This window comes from Barbatula barbatula, assembly GCF_947034865.1.
Source record: "Barbatula barbatula genome assembly, chromosome: 15".
Lineage (NCBI taxonomy): Eukaryota > Metazoa > Chordata > Actinopteri > Cypriniformes > Nemacheilidae > Barbatula > Barbatula barbatula.
In genome coordinates this window covers 3,131,569-3,154,671 of record NC_136778.1, presented here as the reverse complement: position 1 = coordinate 3,154,671, position 23,103 = coordinate 3,131,569, and the positions used below count along the sequence as shown (strand labels likewise).

At 41.1% G+C, this 23,103-nt stretch overlaps 1 protein-coding gene across 10 annotated transcripts in view; it reads left to right on the top strand.

The window, feature by feature from the left end:
- afdna (afadin, adherens junction formation factor a) overlaps positions 1–23,103 on the top strand; it is an 87,416-nt gene that overhangs the window by 54,693 nt on the left and 9,620 nt on the right. For 6 of the 10 annotated variants that reach the window (XM_079475254.1, XM_079475246.1, XM_079475248.1 and 3 more), the window contains exons 15-29: positions 1,010–1,030; positions 1,894–2,039; positions 3,891–3,985; positions 4,617–4,882; positions 5,626–5,769; positions 5,956–6,154; positions 6,919–7,022; positions 8,472–8,552; positions 16,980–17,045; positions 17,154–17,227; positions 18,090–18,208; positions 18,489–18,680; positions 18,870–18,958; positions 19,394–19,579; positions 19,754–20,875. In XM_079475254.1, coding sequence (XP_079331380.1) covers positions 1,010–1,030; positions 1,894–2,039; positions 3,891–3,985; positions 4,617–4,882; positions 5,626–5,769; positions 5,956–6,154; positions 6,919–7,022; positions 8,472–8,552; positions 16,980–17,045; positions 17,154–17,227; positions 18,090–18,208; positions 18,489–18,680; positions 18,870–18,958; positions 19,394–19,579; positions 19,754–20,875 — 2,904 coding nt within the window. The remainder of the gene's footprint in view (positions 1–1,009; positions 1,031–1,893; positions 2,040–3,890; positions 3,986–4,616; positions 4,883–5,625; positions 5,770–5,955; positions 6,155–6,918; positions 7,023–8,471; positions 8,553–16,979; positions 17,046–17,153; positions 17,228–18,089; positions 18,209–18,488; positions 18,681–18,869; positions 18,959–19,393; positions 19,580–19,753; positions 20,876–23,103) is intronic. The other 4 variants (XM_079475255.1, XM_079475249.1, XM_079475253.1 and 1 more) reach the window with 1 other exon arrangement.

The window sequence follows — 23,103 nt, the reverse complement described above, 5'->3', positions numbered from 1 at the left end:
GATGCCGTTTTATTGGTCACAATAGGAGCCTGTCTGTTTGATGTAAACTTTTTTGTGTAGTTACATTTGTAGATACACTTTTGTAGTTGTAGCGTCAAATCTCATTTTGCTTTCATCGATCCAGGTCACAGGCCTCGGCAAACAATGCCTAAACTACTGCACTCAGTGTTCCCCTTGTGTTTATGTTTGTGTGCGTGTGTACCGTGTTTTACCTGAATCATTTACCATGTTTACCCAGCAGCGCTTGGTTAAACGGCCTCTGACAGCTTTACAGTTCAGAAAAATGAGGTCCACATGCACTTAGTTTATTTAGGTTTCTCATTTGACCAATGTGGGATTTTTTTGAGCGGCCCACCCAGATTTTAAAGTTGGATCTTAAAGACAGCAAAGATTGAACACCTTTTTTATAACATTTTAGATGGAGTTTACTTTCTAAGATTAGAAATTAAGAGAAACTGTTCACCTAAAAAATCTAAATCTTGCGTGTTTTAAACCAGAAGGATTTAACAAAAGGATTTATTTAGCAGATTATTTTTATTAAAGAGACAGTTCACCCATGAATACAAATGATGTCATCGTTTATTCATCCTCGTGTCATTCATCTCCTGTTTATGATATATATATGTATATTTTGAGAAATGTCTGTGTGGTTTCGTCCATACAATGGCAGTCAATGGGGGTTGTTAGGTTTCCAACCTTCTTCAAAAGGTTTGGAATAACAAGGCTGAGCAATTGATGAAAGCACTTTAATTTTTTTGGGTTAACTGTCTCTTTAAAAACACATCTGCTAATCTAAAATGTAGTTTGAAAAGCTCCTCCCCATATTTAAATGAGCAGCCCCTCCTCCCGGTGTGTGATGTGATGCTTTCTGCGCGAGTGTGAATCCGTGTAGGTGTTTGTATGTGTTTTACATGCTTGTGATGTATCTGTCCATGCCATGGCTGTTGTTGACAGTCTCTCTCTTTGTCCTGTCGGATGTCTGTCCCCCCCACACCTATTTTCTCTACAGGAGATTGCTGAAGGTGATCAGGTAGGAGTTCACAATGCTAGGGAGGCGTCTCGATCTCTCTCCTCTCTCCTCTTTACTTTCACGCGTTCAGCTTGGCTCAGTCCTTCATGCTTTTTTTATCCTACCATAACAGAAACCAAACAACCCAAGCCGACTAAGTAATCCCCTCCTCTTTACAGCTGGACTCTAAAACCAAACGTTCATAACCCTCATTATGGCTCAAACTGAAACATGCGATACTAAAAAAAAAATTGCAGTTACGGTCTCTGAATGCGGCAACATTTTAATTCCGCCATCTTTCATTTTGACCTCTGCTTACTGCACTTCCGTGTGAATGAGAGACTACCCCATGTTCTTTTGCTTTGTTTTGAAGCTTTAACTCTTTTTTTTTTTTATGTCTGTGGTTAACGTCATATTCTGTTTTTGAATGCGTCCTGTGGCCAGTATGGTATGTTTCCGGGAGGGTTCTAGGGTGGGCCGGGTGGGTTCGGGTTGCTGTCGTCATCATTTGGGACAGATGCGTGCTGGTATACGCAGGGGTCCAGTTCGATGGACTGGAGTCGAGTCTGGACCGTGTGTATCCCATCTCTGTATTGTGGGGATGTGGTTTCCATAGCAACCAGTCACTGGCGCTACCCAGTCGAACAACTTTATCTCAGTCTTGAAATTTGAACTCATCCTGACATGTTCTTTGATTCATGTTTATTTCCGTCTGGACGCGGTGAATGGTTGTAGGGAACGGGGCGGGTTGAACAGGGGGCACGGGTCTATCCCGGGAGTGCTTCTCATGGCTGTTACCCTCTTTTCTTTTTATTTATTTGTTTGGTTTCATCTCTATGTAACATCCAGTCTGGTCCTCTCTGTCTTTCGATCTCGTGTTACAGAAGCAGAAGAACATCGCTGGAGCTCTGGCCTTCTGGATGGCCAACGCTTCAGAACTGCTGAACTTCATAAAGCAAGACAAAGATCTCAGTCGCATCACGCTGGACGCGCAGGACCTGCTCGCTCACCTGGTTCAGATGGCTTTCAAGTGAGTGCTGGTGTATCCTAACCAAGCATAACACCATTAAGCTTTAAGCAGTTAATTCCCTCAGATTAATTTCAACATAACTACAACCGCTGACAACATTGTGCAACAAAGGAATTTGTTGGTCCATCAGATTGTGTTCTCACCACATTACACAGGGTGGCACCACCCATCATAGAAATCTGATTGGTCTACGATAGGCTAGACCTATTAGGCACATCACAAAAATTGCTGGGAGTTTTATTGCAGTTTACAATATTAGTCACATAATAGTGTTTTATTTAAAGACAGTTTCTTGACGCATATTCTGATCTTCTTTCATTTTCATCGTATTGTCTTGTTAATATTTAATGTTCAATTCATTTCCAAGCCCTCATCCATGACCACATACAGCCGTGGAAAATATAAGGCCACGTTTACACGATGAAAACGGAAACGTTTCATGTACACACGACAACGTTATCAAAACAATCTGCGTTTACACAGATCCGCAAAAATAACTAAAACAATGTATTCTTGCGTACTTCGTGGTAGACACGGAAATGAGAATGCTGTGGTTTTCAAACCCGTTTTCAAAAATGTTTGCGTTATCAGTCCCCTAAAATGCTTCTTCCATGTAACCGACCCTTCAGATCACATAAATTGTTTTGCGCTTTAACTTGAAAACGGGCTCGTGAAAACGGCCCCTAAGAGACCAATTTAAAAAGCATTTTCAGTTTTTCTGAATTTACTATTTATATGTATGTCTTTCGGTAAAATTATTGTTTTTCTTATATTTTGTTATACTACTAACAATATTTCTCCATAAATTCAAATAGAAATATAGTTTCTTTATTTGCAAATATATGAAAACTGGAAGACAAGGCAAAATAACAGAAAAGATTATCTGTATTTTTTCAGACCTCAAATACTGCAAAGCAAACAAGTTCGTATTCACTTTTAAGCAATAAAACAGTAATATTTGTAAATGTATCGAGGAAAAGTAAAAATTTTTGTTAAAAATAATTAAAATATAAATTGATTTCATGTCAGGCTTTCACATTGCTGTTGGTTGACTTTGTCACTCCTGAGGTTTGATTTTGTTGAAATTCAATAGACACTGGACTGAAATGGCAACATCTGGGAATGCAGAATAAATGAAAATTTTGTGTTTTGTGTTTTGACTTCCTGTGAGTTTTCCATCCCCATGCAGGAATTTGTTTTTAGCAAGTGCGGAAAATTCACATTATCACATGTCAAAACAATGTGGTGTATTTTAAGCCCTCTGCGGTTCATTTTAATTCTCTTCGTTCCTGCAATCCTGCCCTGTTTTACTTTGTTCATGGATCTATTGTCATGCAGCAGGAAGTGCTGAACGTGGGGAATGTTCTTGGTCTGGCATGCCTTGGCCCAGCTGTAGTTTTCTGTGAGAGAGAGGGGGTACAGTCCTGGGGAGCTCCTTTAAGACCATCTGAAACAACTGCACTTTTGCGTCACTGTGCGGTTTGTGAAGCTGCCAGGTCTCAGAATTAAGGTCTTTGCACATTCAGTTCGAAATTTTCGTATGCGTTTTTTGAAATTCGTCATTCCAAAAGAAATGTATTACTGGATTTTTGCGCTCGCTTGTGCAGTGGCTCTGAATTGTCAAAGCACCTCTCAAAATGCTTGCGACGGATGCTAAATTGCAGAAAATCGCCTTGAATATATGACGGAAAAAAATATCGGGGGCATTGTGCAATGACGCGAGGACGTGTTTATTTTTTAACATGCAGACATTTTGCACACAAATTTTACAGGAAGTTATTTTAGGGTCATAGTAAGGGGGAGATTTTTGATGGATGAATGATACACTGAATACCCTTTTTTATTTTGCAGGTACCTGGTGCATTGTTTGCAGTCGGACCTGAATAATTACATGCATGCTTTCCTGGAAGATCCAGATGAGCAGAACCCACAGAGGCCCAAGATAGGTGAGCAGAGACCCGGTCAGACCTCAAATATAAATCACATATTATTTGGTAACACTTAACCTAAAGATATATGTATAATGCATTATGAAAGTAGTTTTAATGTATTAATAATGCCTGGTAATGCACCTTATAATGCATATAACTACAGTTACATTTAACACTTAGCAATTCATTATTTGCTTGTAAAACATTGAATGTTGTTGTAAAGAATTATAACACACATTATAACCAACTTGAATGCATTATAACCTTAAATTACCCTTTTATAATGCATTATACATATAGCCTTTAAGTGAAGTGATGCCTTTTTTTACTCCTAGTCGTTATGTATGATTTAAAATGGTGATGGGTCCACCTAGTGGTGGTCTGAAAGCTCAACCGCTTAGTTTCTATGTTGGGGATTCCAGAACGTCTAGACTCTGTTCATATATTATTACATAACTATATAATTTTTTTCTCTGGTGAATCGTTTCTCTGCTTGTTGTTTTACAGAAATATCTGCAGCAACACATCAGATAAATATAAATAATTACCTAAAACAGCGTCAGAAACATAGACATGAACTCATAACAGATATGAAGTAGTTCATCTTAAACTAACATGTCATACGCTGTCTACTCTTCTGTCACAGAGGATGTTCTGCACACGCTGACGGGCGCCATGTCTCTTCTGCGCCGTTGCCGTGTCAACGCTGCCCTCACAATTCAGCTGTTCTCCCAGCTCTTCCACTTTATCAACATGTGGCTCTTTAATAAACTGGTGACGGAGGCTGACTCGGGTCTGTGCTCCCACTACTGGGGCGCCATCCTGCGGCAACAGCTCAGCCACATCGAGGCGTGGGCTGAGAAACAAGGTCTGGAGCTGGCCGCAGACTGCCATCTCAGCCGCATCGTACAGGTACCACACCAATATAGAATAAACATTGGAATAAAAAAGTATTATGTTTTATATATAAATTAAATGATATCCAAAATTTCCTTCCACTTTTCTGGTGACTTATTTGTCCTTCTAGATATTTAAATACACTTGTATACTTGTATCCTGAGGGATCTTTATACATTTTCTTCAAGTGTTGTCATGATTACTATGGAATAACCTTTAAAAATATCATTTTAAGAATGAAGAATTGTAGATTAGAAAATGTATTTGGCGTTTTTATTAAGCTTTTTCTTGTGAGAACGTCATGCCCACAAAGGCGTCTTTATCAAGTGTTTCTTCTCTTCTGAAAATATTTCCCCAAGTTTAGTATCACATACACGTGATAATGATTTAATTTTCTGTTTATATTATGAATGTTTTTACAGAGAGCGTAAAAATACACATAAAAAGTATATTATCTCGTCACACTTTGTTTTTTCCTTACAAAAGATTGTCAGTGGACAAATAACCCCTTGAACAAGATTTTAGGTTTTAATTATTTGTCATTTACTTTTTGTAGTAATCTCAATTATTTAATGAATGGTACAACCATGTTTTTATTTCTCACATTAACCTTTTTAGCTTTTTGCACTTCATTTAAATAGTTGTCAGGTATAACAGGTCACTTTTAAAGAAATACAGATATTCCTCAATGATATAAAGTCATATAAATCTGAAAAACCAATTGAAAGGTCAACATCATTTTCCTTCTGTCTCTCAAGGCAACGACTCTTCTCACGATGGACAAATACTCCATGCAAGACGTGCCGAACATCAACAACACCTGCTTCAAGCTCAACTCCCTTCAACTCAACGCTCTGCTGAGCAACTACCACTGCGCTCCTGATGAACCCTACATTCCTCCGGTAAGTCAACAGCTCTCCTTCCTCCCAAATGAGACCTGACGGGGCTTATCTGAAAAACCGAACCAGGTGTCCTGCACTGCCACAGTAGCTCTACATGTGTCATTTTCAAGAGATTTTAGCCTTGGGGAATATAAAATACTATGGGGACAGTTACTTATGTGACATTGTGGTCATGGCTCTTTTCAGGAGCTGATCGATCACGTCGTCGCTGTGGCCGAGAACACTGCAGACGAACTGGCCCGTAGCGACGGGCGGGAGGTCCAGCTAGAAGAGGACCCCGACCTGCAGCTGCCTTTCCTGCTGCCCGAAGACGGTTACTCGTGCGACGTGGTGCGAAACATTCCCAACGGATTCCAGGAGTTCCTGGAGCCGCTTTGTCAGAGAGGTACGGGCTGCTGTGATTATAAATGCCTTTTGAAGCATTTAAGGTTGACCGTCGAGTTTCAGGTGAAGCAGAGCGGTGGGTGAGTTTGTTTGTTTAACGTGATGTGACGCCAGAGGAATGTGTTTTGGGGGAAAAGTCTGTTTGCTGCCATTCCCGTTAGTGTTTACTTACTGTATAGCTGCAAGAGAATGACCGAGCGAGAGAAACAGAGAGAAAGATCATTTATTTTATTTAACAAAATACTCTCATTAAATGAATACAAGCATTTGTTTGAATCTAACTGATTTTTTATACTACATAATGGTAATAAAGTGAAGTTAAAAAATTAGTAGTACAACCATAGAGTTAAGCATAGAAGAACACTAAGATGACACCATATTTATTCAAAAACTGTTAGGGATTCCTTTGCTTTGTTAAAGTGAAAGTCAAATAAAAGTAAAGTGGGACAAACAAAGGGTGGATGGAGAAAGACCCAACGGGTGACCGTGAAAAACTGAGAGAGTATGTGAACGATGGAGAAAAGGGCTGAGAGGGAGGGAGAGCGAGAGAACAAGTTACAGATTTGGCTTAGAGAAAAACAAGAGCAAGTGATATAAAGAAACGGCATGTGACTACGGAATAAAGAGAGAGAGCGAGTGAGTGACCAAAAGCAACAGGAAGCGAGTGATAAAGTAAGAGAAAGGTGTGTGTTTGTAGGTTTGAGGCCTAAAAATAATTGATTTAAGCTTTTTAAAATGTCTCATTCTGAACTGCTGGTTCTCCAGGTTTCTGTAGGTTGACCCCTAATCCACGTTCTCCTGGGACCTGGACCGTCTATTTCGAAGGTGCCGATTGTGACAGTCACTTCTCAGCTGACACTTCAGAACTGGTAAGTAATAACACAATTTTAAGACCTTTTTTTTGGTGTTTTGCCTTTATTCGTACAGTAACAGTGAAAGGAGGGGAAGAGAAGTGGGTGGGATCGGGAAAGGACTACGAGCCGGGACTCAAACTCGAGTCGGCCGGAGCGCAACCGTGCCATATGTCGGAGCACTAACCACAAGGCTATAGACATGACGTATAGACACATACTTAAAGTGACAGTTCACCCCAAATGTTTATTTCTGTCTTTATTTTCTCAACCTTGAGCTGTTCCAAATCTGTATACATGTCTTTGTTCTGATGAACACAGAAGAATATATTCGGAATAATGCTTATAACCAAAAAGATCTTGGCCACAATTGACTGCCATAGTAGGAAAAATGATCTGGTAGTCAAAAGTGCCCCAGAACTGTTTGCTTTCCTACATTCTTCTTTTGTGTTTAACAGAACAAAGAAAAGTTTTCTGCTATTACAGTCAATGGAGGCTCAGTTTCGGTTTTCGTGGTTTTAATTTTTTTTGTGAACTGTTCCTTTAAATATTTACTATTTACATTATTTGGACATAGTTTAAGTGTTTTTACACCTTGATGGTAATATTTAACCAAAGAAGCTAAGGACTGACTGTAAATAATATCCTTCTTCTCGCCCTAAACACACAACGCCTCTAAACGCTTCCTTCCTCTGTTATTTTCAATGCTTCTCATATATTTTATATTCAAGTGGATTTTGCTGTACGTCATAATCATGTTTTTTAACATAATATTTTTCAAACCCACATCACATAGAGTCGGAACTCAGAGCCAATTTAAATGCCAAACGGTCTCGGGTCTCTAAAGCGGTCTGGTCGTGTGCCAAACCCAGAGACCCGCCCCACGCCCACAGCTCTTTCCTTCTGTGTTTCACTGTCATAAAAGTACAGCACTTTCTTTAAAAGTAAAACAAGGATTCCTTATTTCATTCTGTTGACTTCATAAATACACAAAACTGGTCTTATTGTATCCGATATGTATTTGTGACACATTACAAATGGGCTGCAAATGCAGCTACATTTGAAACTTTCTTGTAGTGAGGTCATGAGTTTGATTCCCAAGAAACGCACATTTGTAGCAATGTCTGTGTTGTGGGGTTCACTAAAGGAAAATCAATGGCACGTTGCCTCTCTGTGTGAAGCTCTCACCCGACCCGTGCGTAAGAGAGTCCGCTGAGGCCCGACGCGCACTGGAGCCGAGGCATGTGGCTTTCATTCTTGACTCATCTCCAGAGCCCGCCGTTCCTCTTTGCGGTCGCTTGTTCTCTGAGAACCAGCAGCGGTAGAACCTCCCTAATTCCCAATCCACCACCCCCTCCTCCTCATCCCTCAGTTTACTCCAGGAACGAGCACCAGACACAGCTCGCAGAAAACCTCTCGCGCTCGGGAATTCCTTCTCTCTAAAGTCTGTCTTCTCTCTCTCCACAGCAAATGCGGAAGGAACCGGAAATAGCGACAGTGACTTTGAAGAAACACAATGGAATGGGACTCAGTATCGTTGCAGCCAAGGTAAGAGACGATTGTAATTGTTTTCTTTGAGGTGATGTTAAATCAATGATGCGTCTTCTGTGACCTTCTCGTGGTGATATGACTGACGTAGAGGTGATTAAAGGATTTGCAAAGTTGTTGCGTGCAAGTCATGGATGCACTAAGACCTTGAAGGCAGCGTGTGTTGACGCAACCTTACGTTAGTAGTTGGAGGTGAACTGAGAAGCGACAACTTTCAAACATGCAAATTCAGAATGAAGTCATAAACAAATCATGTCTGTTACCATGTCAGATTCAGCATAGTTTTGATGTCCTTTTGTCAGGATAGAAAAAATCCTGTTTCATCACCTGTTCCACAAATGATGATAACGGAGAGACAAAACTGTTAAAGGAATAGTTCACCTTCAAACTGAAAATTCTGTCATTCATGTCATTTCAATTGCATTTGGGTGATGAATGTTATATAAACGGTGAATATAACACTGGATTTGAAACTCCATAGATGGAGCAGCGTTCCCAGCCCTAAACGATGAGATATGCGGAAGCTCTGTGTGTTATGGGCGCATTAAATGAATCGAATTTGCATGTCTGCTCTGCGTGTTAAGATACGCATGTCCAAGGTGAGATTTTCTTTTGTAGAGCGGATGGTTTTGTAAAATGGTCACTTGTTAGACGCCGTTGCTCAGCAATTCATTCGCATTTTCCTTTATATTCCAAGGCAAAAATCTGTCCAGATCTGGCAGGTTCAGGGATAGAGAGCTGGAGGTGTATTTGTGGGAGGTTGAACAGCTCCCCTTACTTCTATTTTCATCTGTCCGTCTGAGGAAGCGTGAAGTGTGCTAGAGGTGGAAGGGAGGTAAAAAGAGGGGAAGGAGGCTGGGAAACAGAGGTGGGAGGGGTGCGGCACGCTCTGGGTAAACCGAGGAGGATTTAAAGACGAGGAAGGTCTGACCGGTGTGGAGTCAACTGGGAAGCAGCGGTAAAAGTTTACCTAAAGTGTTTGCGGGAGGAGTTATGTAACAGTCCCGTTGTGGTATTTCCCACTCAGGATTGTAGAATTCGGCATGTGGGGTGTAGCATGTAGTCCAGGACTCGATTCTCAATAGACCTGCCCGCTTTTAAAGAGTTTTTGGAAGTTTCTGGAGCGACTGTTGGTATTTTAGGTCTCGCAGACTTAAGAAACACCATGTGGTTTTCCGTGGTGGGGAAAAAAGACCCGGTAAGCAGCCGCTTGACATTGTGTGTGTATTGTATGAGTGTTTGTGACATGTTGATAGATAAATGGGTTTTAGTGCCCAAATGAGACAGATTTTTGTTCATTTGCTGAGCTTTTGTGTTGGATGAATGTATATTTTTGAGCTAATGGATGTTTTATCCACATTAACATGCGGTTAGGGCTTTGGAAAGCATTTTAAATTGTTATACTATAGAAACAGGACGTGGCCGTCTGCTGAAACTTTACGTCTGTGTGTATTTTATTAGTTAATGTGTTGAGTTTTTGCCAATGTAAATAAAGTCATGCGACCAACTGCACAAGCGTGTGCTCATGACACATATGGAAGATGTTTGGTGTCAAATCTCACGGTACAAATAAAATTCTGTTTTAAACGTAAAAGCGTTTTTTGAGAAGATATTTAAATATTCAGCCTTGCTTGTAGAGAGAATGAATCCTTAATAAAAGTGTTATTTTTTTGCTGTATAGGCAGATTTGTCCATTTGTTTTAAGTATAAACAAGTGACTAAATCTGCTTGTACTTTAACTGATGATACGTTATCTGAAAACAAGGCTGAATGTCATGCGTTGCTTCGTAGGTACAGTACATATTAGTGATAGTTCACCCACAAATGAACACTTTTACTCTCCCTAATATATCATTCCTTAGACATTACTCAAAATGTCTTTTGATTTTCTCAAAAGAAAAGGACAAACATGGGTTTTGAACGACACTATGGTGAATAAATGATGGCAGTATTTTTATTTGGGGTAAGCTTTCTATCTATAAAGATATTTGACAAAATAAAAGAAAATGATTTTTCAATACATTGTAAACACTCTGATACGCACAACATCCGAAAAATAAAAAGATGGAGTGTAGTATCGTACTTCAAGTGTGTTCAGTGTTATCTTGTAGTCAGGGTTACAGGGGTTAATGATCTTGAGCTCTGAACATTGAGTTCTCTGTGTATCCTGATGTCTGTGACCCGTCATCACACGCTACAAACAATCCTGAGCGGTCAGTCCAGCTGGACGACAGCGCTTCTGTTCCAGGGCTCGATCTGCTCAGACTGCAGATGTTTGTGTGATAAGAGCTCTGTTGGGACGGTGTTGAGTTTCATACGGAAGAATGAGGGGAAATCCTGACCTCTCACACGTCACGAAGGCTTGGAGCCCACATTACATTTTTGGACTTTTCTTGGAAACGTTAGCGTCCGCTACCGTTCAAGAACCTGCACCTTTGAGGTCTTTGTAGTGGTTAATCTAATAATCCACATTTGTGAAACAATGTAAACATACTTTAGGGTTTTTTGTGTACTGGCGTGTAGCACAGTAGTGTTTCCCTCTCTGGGCTTCTGATCTCATTTACAACAACAACAACAATAGAAGGATGTGGCTCCCATCCTGAAGACCTGAGAGTGGAGAACTAAATCTGAGTTTAGTCTCTGTTACACCGTGTTTTAACATGGCTGCGTTTGTTTCATGTGTTTGTCATTGGAAGAGATTTATGGGTTGATATATTGTGGTCACCTGCTGTGACATATATCCATGTCTGTGCTGCAAAATCGTTCAACATCCTCAGGGTTTCACTGGCATGTTGTGATCTGTATACCAACACGCCTGTTAAGCCATTTCACCTCCAGGGATTCTGGAGATACACGTCGCTTTTACATTTGCACTCTGGGCACTTGACGTTTTGAACTTTCTAGTGGTTCAGAATGGGATCATTTGACAGGTGTGGGTGCAGCTTCTCTGAAGAGTCCATTAAAGCGAAATGAAACCTGACAGGAGATGTTTCAGACTGTCAGCTAGCATTCATCAAATATCACGTTTTTAACTTTCTGTATTTGACTCACGCAAGTCAGGTAAGCAGATAAGTGTGGCCTTAATTGTACTTTTACAGGTTTTCTAAGATGGGATGTCTATAAGGAGATGCGCTAGTTTTAGATATGTTAGCTTAGTAAGACAGGTTAGCACAACTTCAAGATATTGTTATACATGTGAATAAATTCTCATGATCTTTAAACAATTAGGCTTCAGATTAATAAAACAAAACAAAAATCCAATATTATATTATCGGCACAGTTGTATTTGTGTGGTAACACTTTATACTAAGGTGCTATTAGTTAGCATCCGTAAATGCATAAGCTAATTTAGTTTTTCAGCAGTTATTCATGTTAGTTCATGGTACATTAACTAATGCTGATATTAACAACATTTGATTTTATTGATTGTATTAGTTAATACTGAAATTAACATGAACTAATATGAATACATGCTGTAAGAGTATTATATATATATATATATATATATATATATATATCTCGTGTTAGCTAATGCGTAAACAAATTGTTTACAAATAGCACCTTGTTGTAAAGTGTTACCGACAGGACCTGAACTACCGTAGTGAAAGGTGTTGGAAATAATAATAAGAAAAATATTAATAACACCAAATGTGACCCTTTTTATTTTACTTGGGTGTATTATATCAAAGGAACCCAAAAATGAAATTCTGTCTTTATTTATGCCCCTCGAGTTGAAATCTGTGTACATGTATTTATTCTGGTGAACCCAGAGAAAGATATTTGGAAGAATGCTTGTTACCAAACCGTCACCTTTGACTACCATAAAATGAAGTCGTGACTCATGTCGTGATGTATTTCTTTACATTCACAGCAAAAGACTAGAAGGTTAAGAGACAGCCGAAACAGAGCCGTCCTCTCAACGCGCTGTCAGAGGAGCGTGAAGGAAGACAGACCTCTTTGTTTGGTCTTTCTTAACTGAAGCAAGCAGTCCAGAATCTGCAGATCATTAGAGTCAGAACGGAGGTCACAGAGACGTGATGAAGAGCGTCGGCTCGGAGCTGATCATTACTGAAAGCCTCTTGTGTTAGTCATGATATTTTGCACCCACCATTAGCCGACAGCCTCAGCAGGCCGTCTGTCTTCCACCCGTCTAGACTTGACTGTAAGGACGACAGCGAAATTCTGCTTTTCCAGACTGCTGGACTGTTTCTGCTTGTTGTGGGTGATTAAACAGGGCAGGAAATGAGGCTGGCGGGTCAGGTTTCTGCCGCGTGGATGAATAGGTGTATTTTCTGTTTGTGTAGTGTACTGTGAGGTCCTTGTTTTTGGTCAAAGGTCAGGCACGTTTTCACCCTCAGGCTGTTGACAAACGCCATTCACATGTGCAGCTACCGACGAACCTTCAGTCTTAATTTGCTTAATTTACATCAACAACCACAAACCTTTAACAGGAAGCTGTGGATATTGTTTTTTTAACACACTGCAAAAAGGAATTCCTCGCTTGGTACTACTTTAATTTAAAATACATTTATTATAGATGCATATGGACTTTGTGTTATGTCTTGTTTGCAGAAAAAATTGAAGTGAGTTTATGCTTAAAAAAAGGAAAAAATATCTTCCAATGGGGTAAGAAAAATAAACTTTATTCAATGAGAGAATACGTCATCTTTCCTACACCATCGCCAGATATTGTTTCTTGTTTAAAGTAGGACTGTCAAACGATTAATCACATACAGAATAAACGTTTATGTTTACATAATATATGTCTGTGCGCTAAGCACATTTATTTATAATCACAAAAACATACACATAGATGTATTTATGTTTAGGAAATATTTGGAGTGATTTATTTATATTTACCAATAATTTTAATTATGTATAAATGTTTATTAATTTGTATATTTCATTTATTTCTTAAACATATGCATGTTTGTGTTTATAAATACAAGTACACACACATATTATGTTAAGACAAAATGTTATTCTCGATGCGATTATTGGTTTGACAGCCCAAGGTTAAGGCCATGTTGATACTTTTTTCAGAAAACAAGACTTAAAGGGAAAGTTACGCAAAATATAAGCATTCTAGCATTTTTCACGCTCATTTTGTTTTTTAACCGTATGTGACTCTTCTGTGGAACACAAAAGAAGATATTTTGAGAATTGTCTCTGCGTTTTGTGTTCATACAATGGAAGTCAACGGGGAAAATGTTGTTTGGTTATCAGCGTTCTTTAAAAAAATCTTCTTTTATAAAATCGTTTTATTTGTCCTGAAAAACACACAAAATCCTATAGGAAATACATTTTGTGTTGTAAAGAAAAATGCCTTTTTTTATTATGTCCCAAGCGTTCTTTTACTTATCGAAGTCAAGAGTCTTGTCTAGCTGGGCTTTCAATTTCCTGTATTCTCAACAGAAGGTTTGGGAAGCTTTTCCGTAGTCAGGAAGCGTCAGGGTGGGGCCTTAAAGCTCTAGACTTTGTTTGCTTGCTGCACGGGCTTGTATTACCATCAAAGGTATACGGATTTATGTGGTTTCATAGTCAAAATAGCCAAATCCTGTTATCAGTGAATCAGTACGTTTTTCAGTCCCAGGTAATGTCTGTTGTCTGCGCTACTAATCCAAACCTATATTAGCGTGCAGACTACACCAGACCGCACATTTTATATTTGTTATACGGTTCTTCCGCATGTCCTCAGGACCACAGATGCTCAGTCTGAGCCCGTGTTTACTTACCTTTATCTGAAATATTTTAACCGTGCAGGGATAACGGATTCACTCTTTGCTTATGAGGCATTTAAATGTGATAAAATATTATTTGTGTGAATACATGCTCGGTTTTGAATATGCCGAGAGGTCTTTTGGCTACTCAGACCTTATAATTGTCTCCGAGCTCCTGGCAGAAAGATGAAAGGAGCGACAACCACACCTAAAAAGAAAAATACAATCTTGCACGCATGTACACGCTCTGCGGCACATACGGTGACATGAAGTAAGGTGTGCTTTTGTATTACTGTCAAATCTTTCTTTGTGTTTGGGTGGTGATTTTACAGTCGTTTACAAGGAACGTGTCTTTTATAGCCCTCTAGCAAGCATCTTTGTTTTAAAACGGTAGCAATTTGTTCCCTTGTTAACGTGCATCTGGTTTTCGTCAGCGTCTTGTATAAACCGTACTTTTTTTCGTGTTCTGCATGCCAGATACGGAGTTGTTCAGCTGTGATCAAAGAAGGTTGCATTCAGGTTGGCTGCAGGTCAGCCCGTGGGCTCAGGGAGAGAGCTCTCCTGCCGGGACTCTTGCATCGGGCGGTGGGGAAATCTCAGATGTTAACCTCAGGGCCTCTTATGTTTCTCTCACCGCAGGTTCACTCTTTAATATGGAGAGACTGGTTTTTGAGAGGTTGTTTCTCATCGCAGCGTAATGTGCGCTTTCAAAGCCCGATCAAAGAGGTTTTGGCGACAGGTATCCACCGCAGGACCCAGGCAAGTTGAAACTTAGAAGGCGAAGACGAGATGCTTCTCATGCGCGCACTATTGGCAAGGAAAACAGTGGCGTGTATTTATTTCAGCCAACTCCGCTGTCGATATGTGGGAGCGGGAATCCAATGTTTTGCATGTCCTAGACGCTCTTGGGAAACAGGATGCACGGTTTTGCTAGTAACTCGGCTACAGTGAAAATGCATTTACAAGTTACAAGTATCCTACACTGGTGTTTATTCCCACCTTCCTTTTGTCATCCATTGAGGTCGTCATTAGATTGTCGTCTTTTATGCTAATATGCTAAGTATTATTTGGTTAACCCATCCATTTTTTCATGTCACAGGCCTTTCTTTGGATGTCTTTTGGGGGGTTTTGAAACAATAAAAACATTTTCATTATTAAAATAGGTTTTTTTGTCCGGTTTGCATCTCTTTTGCGAATCTGGCAGGACCTCAATCATTTCAGGGGCCTGTTAAGGTTAAGCCTTATTGCTTATGTGCATGTTGATTCATATTTTCTTACATTCTGTGGTTGAATTATGAATGTTAACTGGGGTTTCTGTGTGGTTTTTGTGAGGCATTTATGTCACGGGTGTGTGCCAATTGAAGTGTGTTTGTGTGGCAGTGTTATGTGAGGTAATGGGGATCTGTAGCTATCGTTGTCTCTTTTCTCAGACATATTCTCCTACTGTGTTCCTTTAGGTTTGTCTTACTTATTAAAACAGTTTATAAGCGCTGTGTACTAGTCAAATCAGGGCGATAACCTAACCTGAGAAATCCATCAGGGTGGAGCTGTTACATTGCATAAGGTGACGGAGTTTGAAATGGGTTAGAGCTTTCAATCGCACACAATTTCAATATTTACAGCTTTTAATTTCATTTCTAAAAACTGTATCTTTAAATGCTGATTGGAACAGATCTAACAGAGCCACAGATCTCCTTGAAGTTCCCGCATTCGAAGTCGAACTTCACGTGATAAACTGAAACACATCAGATTTAGGTTCCAGCACGGCTTAGATTTCTTTTATGTGACTAAAAAACTGTTGCAGACCTGCGATGATTACAGTGTTTTTTCATATATACAGTAGAGCCGAACACACCACAGACCTCCAGGAATTCTGGGAAAATGTTGAAGTGATTCATGTGATTCAGTAAATCGTTTGTTATGACCGTGTTCTTGGAATGGTATCCATGGTCTTATTTGGAGTATGACACAGACTTCTGTGGTCCAAACCTGGTACTTTTCAAAAGGTTTGTGAGATCAGGACACTGTTTGAAACTCTTCAGACATGCGCATATTTAAACACGACTGATCTTGTGGATGATCGTGTGTTCGATTTGAATGAACCACTCGGAGCTGAAATGAGATTTGACTCAATTACTTTGTTGTTGCTTTAAATGGCTTTAAAACTGTTTTGTTGTGTTTGGTCTCAAAGTTTATAGACAAATTTTAGCATGATACTCTTCCAGCAGGACTGCTGCCAGGGGATTTGGGGTATTTGCTTGCTGGAAAAGCAGATCCAGCCATTACAAAAAAAAAGAAACCTCAGGTCTTAAAAAGCAAACCCCTCCTAAACAGTTTCACAAAGATGATGTTCTCACATTTACCTCCTTGAATTATGTCATAAATGTGATCAATTTGAGTGTTGTAGCTTAAGACAACAGATGAGGACAAATGAGTGTTGTGCTAAAATTAACTAGATGACATTTCTCCAGCATACCAGACATCCAGCTCATGATGACCTCTGACCCCGGGGGGCCTGAATTGAGTGTTATAGAGATGGTTCTATATAATGAGTAGTAATGTCAATATCTTCACTGCTGGCTTCCGATACAGAGAACTTTTCATGAACTTGATTCTTATTTTGCATTACAGCAAAACTGCCTTTCCTTATCTGGAATGTGTTTAGACTTAACATTGGTCATAAACTGCTCTTTATTTTGTTTTTTAGGGTGCCGGACAGGACAAACTTGGCATTTACATCAAATCTGTTGTGAAAGGAGGCGCAGCAGAGATTGTGAGTTTTTTAAGATATAAATGCAATTATAAATACATTTCGGTTTTGTATATAGCAATACCAAACTTTGGCTCCGTGTTTGATTTTGTCATGTTTATAAATTTAAAGGATGGACGTCTGGCAGCCGGTGATCAGTTGCTCAGCGTGGACGGGCGAAGTCTGGTTGGCCTATCACAGGAAAGGTAGTTTTACACGAAAATCTTCAATAATGACTTGTGTAATTTGGTATTTTCAATCATCTGAAAAGGACTTAAAGGTAAATCATACAATATCCGGCTGTGCCGAGAACAACAAAGTAAAGTTAAATAAACATGAGGATTGCACACTAAGACCATTTTATCTTTAAGTCTTAATAAACTCATTTAGGTTAAGTAAGAAAAAAATGGTCCATTAAAGTGGCTTTTCTTGGCCTTTAGTGGTTTGTCCGGAAATGATCAACAAATCCATTCTTGGATTTAGAAAGTAAAGCTAATAAATAGTTCAGTATACTCTGTATATAAGCTGTTAGGGGTTTTTCAAAGTCACGCTCGTGTTTCTGTCATCAAAATAGTTTTTACGCATTACGGGTTTAGCTTTGAAATGTAGAGCAATTGATGAAAGTTTTAAATCTGTGTATTTCTTTTAAATGAGATGCATATGGCCCATTATGTTTTTATGACTGTGAATGGGTAAAACTTGAGTTGCCATTAGGATTTGTTCCAACGTTGGTTTCTTTGGTCGCTTAGCTCATGTCAAAGTCATGATTTCCAAAACGGGTTTGTGGCATATTAAAGAATCTGTCCCTTTAAATGACTCCCAAGGCATTGTGGGATTGCACACATAAACTCAAGTATTGTCTCGTTGTCAATGTCTTTGCAATGCAGGTAATAATGTAAATGTAACAATTTGATGTAACTAAAATGAAACGTTATTTGTGGTGTTTTTAATTCTAAACAAATAGGTGTTTTTGGTGACAATGCCCTTTAAATGTGAAATATATTTATCACAGTCGTGTGTATTATGTATGTGTGACATTTTCTCATGAGACATTCTGTGTCTTTATAGGGCGGCCGAATTGATGACACGGACCGGCTCGGTCGTAACGCTCGAGGTGGCCAAACAGGGAGCCATTTACCACGGGCTGGCCACGCTCCTCAACCAGCCGTCCCCCATGATGCAGCGCGGTAAGCTCGCCACACGACTGCAACGCAAACGCTTTTTAAACCCCTAACAAGCTCACGTGTGCGAGCTGAATAATATAAGTGTCTGCCGCACAGCATTCTACTTTTCTGAAGTGGAAATGTGATTGATCTGGTACCCCACTCGCTCATCAAAAGGTTGCCTAAATCAAACTGATTTGGACACACGTCTGTGGTGTACAGAGTTCAGATCAGACTTTGCGTGCTTTCTTAGAACTGCATTTATTACTGCAATCTAATGTAAGCTTGCTTCTCGTCTCATCAGCTTCAGACCGTGGACGTGGTGACAAAGGGAAGGGGAGACCAAAGAGCGAGGGCTTTGAACTGTACAACAACTCTGTGCAAAACGGTTCGCCGGAGAGCCCTCAGGACACGTGGGACACTTACCCTGAACCAAAGAAGGAAGACCGCTTACTGAAGAACCGTGCAGATCACCGATCCAGCCCCAATGTTGCCAGTGAGTTAAGCCATTTATTAACAGAGATGGTTGCCATGAACTTCTTTTATTGACTTTTGCTTTAAAAAAAAGTTTTACTGGTTTCCTAAACAATACTTGGTTTTGATGGCATGTAAAATAATAATAAATTAGTAATACTTATCATGTTTGCTTGAACTGTTTCTTTAACATGGACTTTTTCCTCCAAAGACCAGGCACAGAGTCCAGGTGGAAAGCCTGTTTACCCAGGAGCTCCAGGGAAGATCACGTCGGTCTCAACGGGGAACCTTTGTCCTGATGTAAGTAGTCACAGTCACCAGCACCTCCTCATTAAAATCTCCAAGCATCATAAAACTGGCACCAAATCAAAGACATCAGTTGAATGACAGCAGCTTAATGCTAACGGTCATCCAAGATTCAAAAGCTTGCCGGTTTCAGTCGGAAACTCACAAACATGGTTTTGTCTGTAGCTTCACAGTGCTTTCTGTATGGAACGGTCTTTGGAAAACCAGATTTGTGACTGTTTCTTGTCGTCTTGATGTAGTTAATCCTAATCATGTCTGTAACCACAAGCTCTGATTGGTTGATCACCCTTTCATTCCTCTGAGATGAATGCACATGCATGCTAACTCTCACACTCTGCCCTCATTATAAAATAGCTTCCATGTGCACAATTAGAAAAGTCTGAATAATAAAATACTAACTCATCTGTCAATGCTTGCCGTGTCTGACAGGAGGAGCCATCACCAACCCATCCTGAGGCGTATCCAATTCCCACACAGACGTACCAGAGAGAATATTTCACATTTCCAGCTTCTAAATCTCAGGACAGGGTGGGCCCTGGTCAGCCCTGGCAAAATAATGAACCAGAGCCTCTTCCCCCAATGGACAACCACACAAACAACAGCGTGGCTATGCAGGTTAGTCAGAAGAGTGCTGTGTGAAGGCATGGTGCCACATTGTCTTCTAATATAACCTGTATTATTTAAAAAAAATTGCTTGTCCTTTGTATCCAAACAACATGAATGTTATCTTGATATTATGGGATTAAGCTATGAGGTAAATCTAACTGTTATCATGTTGTGCTTCGCTAGCGGGTGGCACGATCTCAAGAGGAGCTCTGCGACGTGCCAGCGGGATATCCTGGCGAACATCTGCGTCAGGAAGATCTAATGCACCTGCAGCACCGCGATGTCGAGTACCGAGGAGGCAGCGAGCACTGGAACCACCAGGTGTCTTCCTCCGTTGAGTCCAGCACCTCCAGCCAGGAGCACCTCAACTTTTCGTCGTCCTCTGGTTCCAGAAGCCAAGGCAACCACAAGAGCGGCCCCGGTCGCTGGAAGACCCCGATCGTTCCCCATTCTGGGCCCGTGGGGGTCTCTCAGCCGTCTCGCGCAGACCTCCCGCCTCCCCCTCCTCCTCCACCCGCACACTACGACTTTGAGCCGCAGGCCGATCTTCCTCTCCCGCCCCCTCCCAATGTAATGCAGCAGCAAGCAGCGGCCGCTGCCGCCGCGGCCGACCGCAAGAAACGGGAGGAGCAGCAGCGCTGGTATGAAAAAGAAAAGGCACGGCTTGAAGATGAACGAGAGAGGAAGAGAAGAGACCAGGAGAGGAAGTTGGTGCAGATCCGCAACCCCAGCGTCTCTGGACCAATCACGCACAACAACCAGCACGGTCCCCCCCCGCCTCCCCTGCAACACCAACAGATGCCCCCACCACCCGTGCAGGGACAGGTTCCCCAAGCGTACCAGCCACCCCAACCGCAGCCACCAGCTCGTCCCGATAAGCTTTCCAGCCTCCCTCGGCAGCCACCGCAACCCCAGGACACGGTAATCCGTGACCTCATGCCCCAGCAGCAGCCGCGCACCATCGAGCGACGCGACCTGCAGTACATCACCATCAGTACAGAAGAGCTGAGCGCCAGCGACAGCCTGTCTCCAGACCCCTGGAAGAGGGACGCACGCGAGAAACTGGAAAAACAGCAGCAGCTTCACATCGTAGACCTGCTGGATAAGGAGATCCAGGAGCTGCAGGCCAAACCCGAGCGCACGGCGGAGGAGAACGACCGGCTGCGTAAACTCATGCTGGAGTGGCAGTTCCAGAAGAGACTGCAGGAGTCCAAGCAGAACGAGGACGATGAGGAGGAAGAGGATGATGAAGACGTAGACACAACGCTGATAATGCAGAGACTGGAGGCAGAGAAGAGAGCACGGGTAAGGAAATGGATTAAAGCTAGAATTGTATGATGTTTATCTTAATTCAACTTAATTCCTTAAAATGTAATAATTGTCTCCGCCTCTAAAACAATTTTTCACAGCTGACGTCTTTGCGTATAGATGTGTGCTGAACAAGTGATGTTAATCTGGAACAAAATAGATATGCATGCATTGTGTCAGTTCCCGATGGATACAGTCACGGTTTACCTTACATGGACATCACTTTACAGAAGTGAAAATTATGTTAAAAACGTAATTTTATGTGGAGTTAAACTGCCAGAGGCAGCTTGATGGATGATATCATCGAGTCATTTCCTCCCCAGTCTTATAATCTATTTAACGTTAGTTTTCTTGCCAGTGAAAATGAAGAATAGAAAGCTTTCTCACAGTTGAAGCCGTTTTAAAGGAACAGTTCACAACTCGAGGGCGAGTAAATGATGACACAGTTTTTATTTTTTGGGGAACTGTGTTTTTAAGTTGAGCGCAGGAGTCAATGTGTGTGTTCATTTGAAAAAGATGGTGATTAGTTTGTGACTTTCTGAGCAAACCTTGAATTCCTTGCATTAGTCTCGCCGTTACAGTGAATGTTTTTCCATACTGCAAACACGCCTTGTCATTGCTTTTCCATGCCGCACGGCTGACGCCGCATTCGCTGCGCTGATGGATGGGAGTGGAGGAACGGGGCTTTCTGATGCCAAGCACTGGACATGCCTCCATTGCTTGACCCAGCATCAACCTGCCCGGTCCGGATCAATGCATCTCTCCTGAGCTCATCTCTCATATTTTAATATTCATTAAATCCCGAGTACATGACCTAAAATCAGGATCATTTGAGACGAATCATACTAACATGATTTCTAACCAAACATGATCATCTATGATTTACCTGCGATGACTTTGACACGTTAAGCCTTGTGTCTGACCAGAGATGATTCACGGAGGACGCCTTAAAACCAGGACTGGGCGATATAGCTAAAACAACAACCTCTGCCTTTTTTATTCATTACGACAATAATACTATTTAGTGTACATCATGAGTGTTGGATATATCACCCAGTCTTCATTGCTTTTTGAGTTCAGTGCGAGGGTTCATGCTCTCGGCTGATGTGTATGTGTGGCGTTTGGACAAACACAAAGTCTTTCAATGCTAACACACACGCACCAGCCCTCCTACTAACGCCATAATTGTTGTCGCGTGCAACAAGCTGATATAGAATGCGTGTAGTTCACTGCGGGAACCGACAGCTGATGATGTCCCGACATCTTTGAGGAGTCGGCAGGTCGAGCCGTCTGCGGGAAGTTCAAGGCCCGTGTGTGGAAAATCTTGTTCGGGCGGTTGGGAGGTGGGGCAGGCGGGATAACGGGGGGATTCATTAGTATTGCGTGAGCATTATTCCAGTTTCATGCGAGTGTTTGTGGAAGGGAAGTGGACCGCTGGCGCTAATCAGACCAATACTGCCTTGGAATGTTTCTGGCAGCACGCCGCCGCGTCCCAGCCCACAGCGCCAGTGTTTTCGTTTTTTTCTTTAATCTTTTCTATACCCCTCCTTTATTTCTTACTTGATTTATTCTCTCTCTCTCCCCCACCCACTTGGTTGGTCTTTATGGTTTCTTTGTCTCCTGCAGCAGACTGCTGTACCAGCAATCTCTGTTCTAGACTTGGTATGTTCTTTACGCTCTTTAACTCTCTTCCTGTTTCGGCTCCACCTGTGTCTCCTCTTGTTAACTAATCCCCCTCTTCATTCGAGAGATGTGCCACTTTTTCAAGCGGGGGACGCCATCATGGGGAATCCATCTTGTTCATTTGTTGAAGTGTACGTGCTTCGCTCGAAAACTGCTGCTTTGAAACAATGTCCACAAATCAGACCAATGCATCTGTAAAGAAATGCAACTCGTCTAGGGAACGTTTGGTTCGGCACATTAAATACGGTTCTCCAGAAGTAAATATTCTGTCATGGTTTATTCCCCCGTATGTCCAGAAAAACCTGTGTATGACACTTTCTTCTGAGGAACACAAAAGAAGATATTTTGAGAAACGTTGCAGTTGTTTAGTTACTAACGTTCTTCAAAATATATTTTTTGTGTTCTGCAGAAGAAAGAAAGTCGTACCGGTACGAAATGAGTAAATTATAAAATAATTTCTAATTTTGGTAAACTGTCCCTTTAAAGTACGTAACATCTATCCTACTACCATCAACCAACAGTTGAATAAAACGTTTACGTTT